This window comes from Triticum dicoccoides, chromosome 1B (assembly GCF_002162155.2).
Source record: "Triticum dicoccoides isolate Atlit2015 ecotype Zavitan chromosome 1B, WEW_v2.0, whole genome shotgun sequence".
Taxonomy (NCBI): domain Eukaryota; kingdom Viridiplantae; phylum Streptophyta; class Magnoliopsida; order Poales; family Poaceae; genus Triticum; species Triticum dicoccoides.
Window position 1 is genome coordinate 704,639,563 of NC_041381.1, and position 4,308 is coordinate 704,643,870.

The 4,308-nt window shown below is 37.5% G+C and overlaps 1 protein-coding gene across 2 annotated transcripts in view; it reads right to left on the reverse strand.

Annotated features, from left to right (window-relative positions):
* Positions 1-1,514: 1,514 nt before the first annotated feature.
* Positions 1,515-4,308, reverse strand: part of LOC119349853 — a 4,879-nt gene continuing 2,085 nt past the window's right edge. For both annotated transcript variants that reach the window (XM_037617946.1, XM_037617947.1), the window contains exons 3-4: positions 2,262-2,431; positions 1,515-2,166 (exon numbers count right to left, since the gene is read on the reverse strand). In XM_037617946.1, coding sequence (XP_037473843.1) covers positions 1,941-2,166; positions 2,262-2,431 — 396 coding nt within the window. In that variant the 3' untranslated portion in view covers positions 1,515-1,940. The remainder of the gene's footprint in view (positions 2,167-2,261; positions 2,432-4,308) is intronic.

Sequence of the window (4,308 nt, forward strand, 5' to 3'; positions counted from 1 at the left end):
GGGGGGGCAACCCCCTTTCATTCAAAAAAAATTTAATTTGTTTATATTTTGAAATATTCTAAATACATATAATTTAATAATTAATTTACTTCAAATTTTAAAAGAACTCGTTGCACATTACGAAAAGTTAAAGCAGTGCAAAAAATGTTTGTTCTCAGAAATTTTCAAAAATATTTGTATTATTACAGATATTTTTCTCACATTTAAATTATGGAAAAATGTTTCTAAAGTTTGTTCATGACATTTAAAACAATAAAAAATGTGAAATTTTTGTTCTAGTAGGTTGCAAAAACTGTTCATGTCATTCAAAAACATTACTCATCACATTAAAAAACATTCATGCATTTTAAATATATGTTAATAACATTATTAAAAATATATTATACAATGTAAAAAATGCTCGAATAATTCAATAGAAATGTTTCCTACCACTAAAAAAATCTTTAATATATTTAATAAAATGTTTTGACACTTCAAAAATGATTGCACATTTAAAAAAAATATTAGCAGAAGTAATATATTTAGCCTCCGAGTCCTTAAAAAAATGATTGCACATCTGTGATAATAGCACACATATTATCCAAACTCTTGATTTCCACAGAAACATCTCCCGGATCTGAATCTGATTGATGAAGAAAAGAAGCTGGTCCAATTGTAGCGAAAATGTGTGATTAATTTGGGATTGAAATTTAGACTTTTTTCTTGGGGTATTCATATTTTAATTCTTCACCAACAAACACAGTCATATATATAGTCAACAAATAAAAGTGGACCAAAATACATTTCACTTATAACAAGTGGCTTAGAGACATGAATCACTTATAGGTAATGATTTCGTTTTTTGCGAGCTTTGTGTGCGTCAGTCCTGCTGACCGGTTGCGTCAATGGCACTGGATCTCCGGTCGCTGGCTGGGTTCGGTCAGGATGTAATTTAAATTTCCGGGTGTAATTTACTCCCTCTAGTATAAAGTTGAGTCATCTATTTTGAAACGGAGGGAGTACATGCCAAGAGTTATTTCCAGACGGACAGAGATCTCTAACTTTTACGGGTGTAAGTGGAGAAAAACGAGGATCCAAGCAGGGCCTGAGGTTGATTTTTTAGCCAGTTCCGGAGTTAATGTTGATTCTTAGACAAATCAGAGAGTTCAGGCTTGTACTCTTCAACTTCACCGTCCAACAAAAAAAAGCTTCATCAAGCAACCTTTGATACACACAAACCAATCTTGTGATTTTTATTCAACACATGCTAGTTCCTTATAAACTCCCTCCTTCCGCAAAAGCTTGTCCCTCAAATGGAGGTATCTAACATCAAATTAGTGCTAAATACACCCATTTGAGGGACAAGTTTTTTCAGACGGATGGGGTATATCACAGGATCCAAAGTTGTACTCCCTCCGTTCCAAAATAGATGACTTGGAACGGAGGGAGTACAGAATAAACAAATGCTTTATTCTAAAGCTAACCTGCTTGTGTCTTCTAATAATATGCTAATTGGTGCGTGCGTGCGTGCTCGCTCGCTCAAACGGAAGGAATAACATACCAGAAATATGTTACAGCGGAATCACAGATCATCCAGTAATAAAACTACTCTCAAGTTGCATACTCATTTTCATGCAGCAACATCACAAATATATCACGATGCTGTTACGAATCATCATCTAGTAATCCTACTGCTCAAGTTCTAGGTGGCAGATCATAGACCATATATCCACCAACTTATACTCCCTCCGTCCCAAAATTCTTATCTTAGATTTGCCTAGATACGGATGTATCTAATACTAAACGTGACTTGATACATCCATATTTAGACAAATCTAAGACAAGAATTTCGGGACGGAGGGAGTATACGTCTTGTTCTCCATCAAACAAGATGCACTTTTTCTTTTTCCTTCTGGGCTGCTCCACTTGCTTGACCACACCCTCAAGTCAGGTTTCCCGCCTTAGTCCTTTGGCTTCTGCACACCCTCACGCCGGAGCACGACTGGCCTGCGCACACCGTCACGCAGGCTGCTGAGCTCGACTGGCCTGCGCACACCCTCAGTGGTATAAAGATTTCCGTCTGTTCCAGCACGGCCAGCAATGGCACAGAGAGTGGCCCCAATATTAACAAAAACAAATGTCGGCATAATCCAACTGCAGATCTTATCAACCCTTTTTATGTGGCGCCTACAGGTAAGAATTATTATACATCAACTCCTGTTAGCAGAGGAGAAACAGAGGAAATATCTATATGTCTGCATATGCTTGATAGATATTTGTACCATTGAGGGTCATGTGGTCTCGGCTCGACTTGGTTACAGAGAGACCTGAACAGAAGTTTGTCCACCCGGGAAGCCGCAGAATTGGCTTTGGCGAGGGCAATGAGATCGTACAGCTCCTCTTTCTTCTGCTGGATTTGCGACGAAAGGTATCCCCGGGGGGGTTCGTAACGCTGGAAACACAAAAGCAGCATTGAGAATTGACAACTAAATAACCTTGACAAGAGATGTGTTTTTTTTAACACAAAAAAGAGATGTGGTTGACTATGGCAGCATATATCAATCTAATTTCCAAGCAAAAGGGAATTCAGTTGTACTGTCCATTTCATAGTACTCCCTCCGTCCCAAAATTCTTGTCTTAGATTTGTCTAGATACGGATGTATCAAGTCACGTTTTAGTATTAGATACATCCGTATCTAGACAAATCTAAGACAAGAATTTTGGGACGGAGGGAGTAATTAGTAAGAGCACACACACACAATCATGCTAGGGATTTGATCATCTACCAACGGTACAGCAAAATATCAAACTAGCTGGAGGCCAAAAGATGCCAATTTTTATCAAAGCATTCATGCTAGGCAGTTGATCATCGACCGATGGCACAGCAAAAGAATAAACAAGTTGGAGACCAAAAAGATGTCCTTTTTGTTTACCAAAAATAATATCAAGGCATTAATGCTAGGCAGTTGATCATCTAGCAATGGAAATCAATCAAAAAAGATGCTAGTATGGAGGCCAAACGACATTTGTTTTTAACAAAATATCAAGGTATTCAATTATTCATGCTAGGCAGTTGATCATCGACCGATGGCACAGCAAAAGAAAAAACCAAGTTAGGAGACCAAAAAGATGTCGTTTTGGTTTACCAAAAATAATATCAATGCACTAATACTAGGCAGTTGTTCATCAAGCCATGGAAATCAATCAAAAAAAGATGCCTGTGCATCCCTGTGATATAATAGATGATACTCCCTCCGTGCCAAAAACGCTGTTATATTATGGGACGGAGGGAGTAATATGGAGGACAAAAGATGTTGGTTCCTAACAAAATGTCAAGGTATCCATGCTAGGGAGTTGATCATGTACCAATGGCAGAGCAAAAATATAAAACAAGTTGGAGACCAAAAAGATGTCGTTTTGTTTACCAAAAGCAATATCAATGCACTAATGCTAGGCAGTTGATCATCTAGCAATGGAAATCAATCAAAAAAGATGCTTGTGCATCCCTGTGATATAATGGATGATGATAGGATGGAGACGAAACAATGTTGATTTTTAACAAGAAATGTCAAGGTATTCATGCCAGGGAGTTGATCATGTACCAATGGCAGAGCAAAAATATAAGACAAGTTGGAGACCAAAAAGATGTCGTTTTGTTTACCAAAAACAATATCAATGCACTAATGCTAGGCAGTTGATCATCTAGCAATGGAAATCAATCAAAAAAGATGCTTGTGCATCCCTGTGATATAATGGATGATGATAGGATGGAGACGAAACAATGTTGATTTTTAACAAGAAATGTCAAGGTATTCATGCCAGGGAGTTGATCATGTACCAATGGCAGAGCAAAAATATAAGACAAGTTGGAGACCAAAAAGATGTCCTTTTTTGTTGACGAAAAGCAATATCAAGGAAATAATGCTAGGCAGTTGATCATCTAGCAATGGAAATCAATCAAAAAAAGATGCCTGTGCGCCCCTGTGATTTAATAGATGATGATAGGATGGAGACCGAACAATGTTGATTTTTAACAAGAAATATCAAGGTATTCATGCCAGGGAGTTGATCATGTACCAATGGCAGAGCAAAAATATAAGACAAGTTGGAGACCAAAAAGATGTCGTTTTGTTTACCAAAAACAATATCAATGCACTAATGCTAGGCAGTTGATCATCTAGCAATGGAAATCAATTAAAAAAGATGCTTGTGCATCCCTGTGATATAATGGATGATGATAGGATGGAGACGAAACAATGTTGATTTTTAACAAGAAATGTCAAGGTATTCATGCCAGGGAGTTGATCATGTACCAATGGCAGAGCAAAA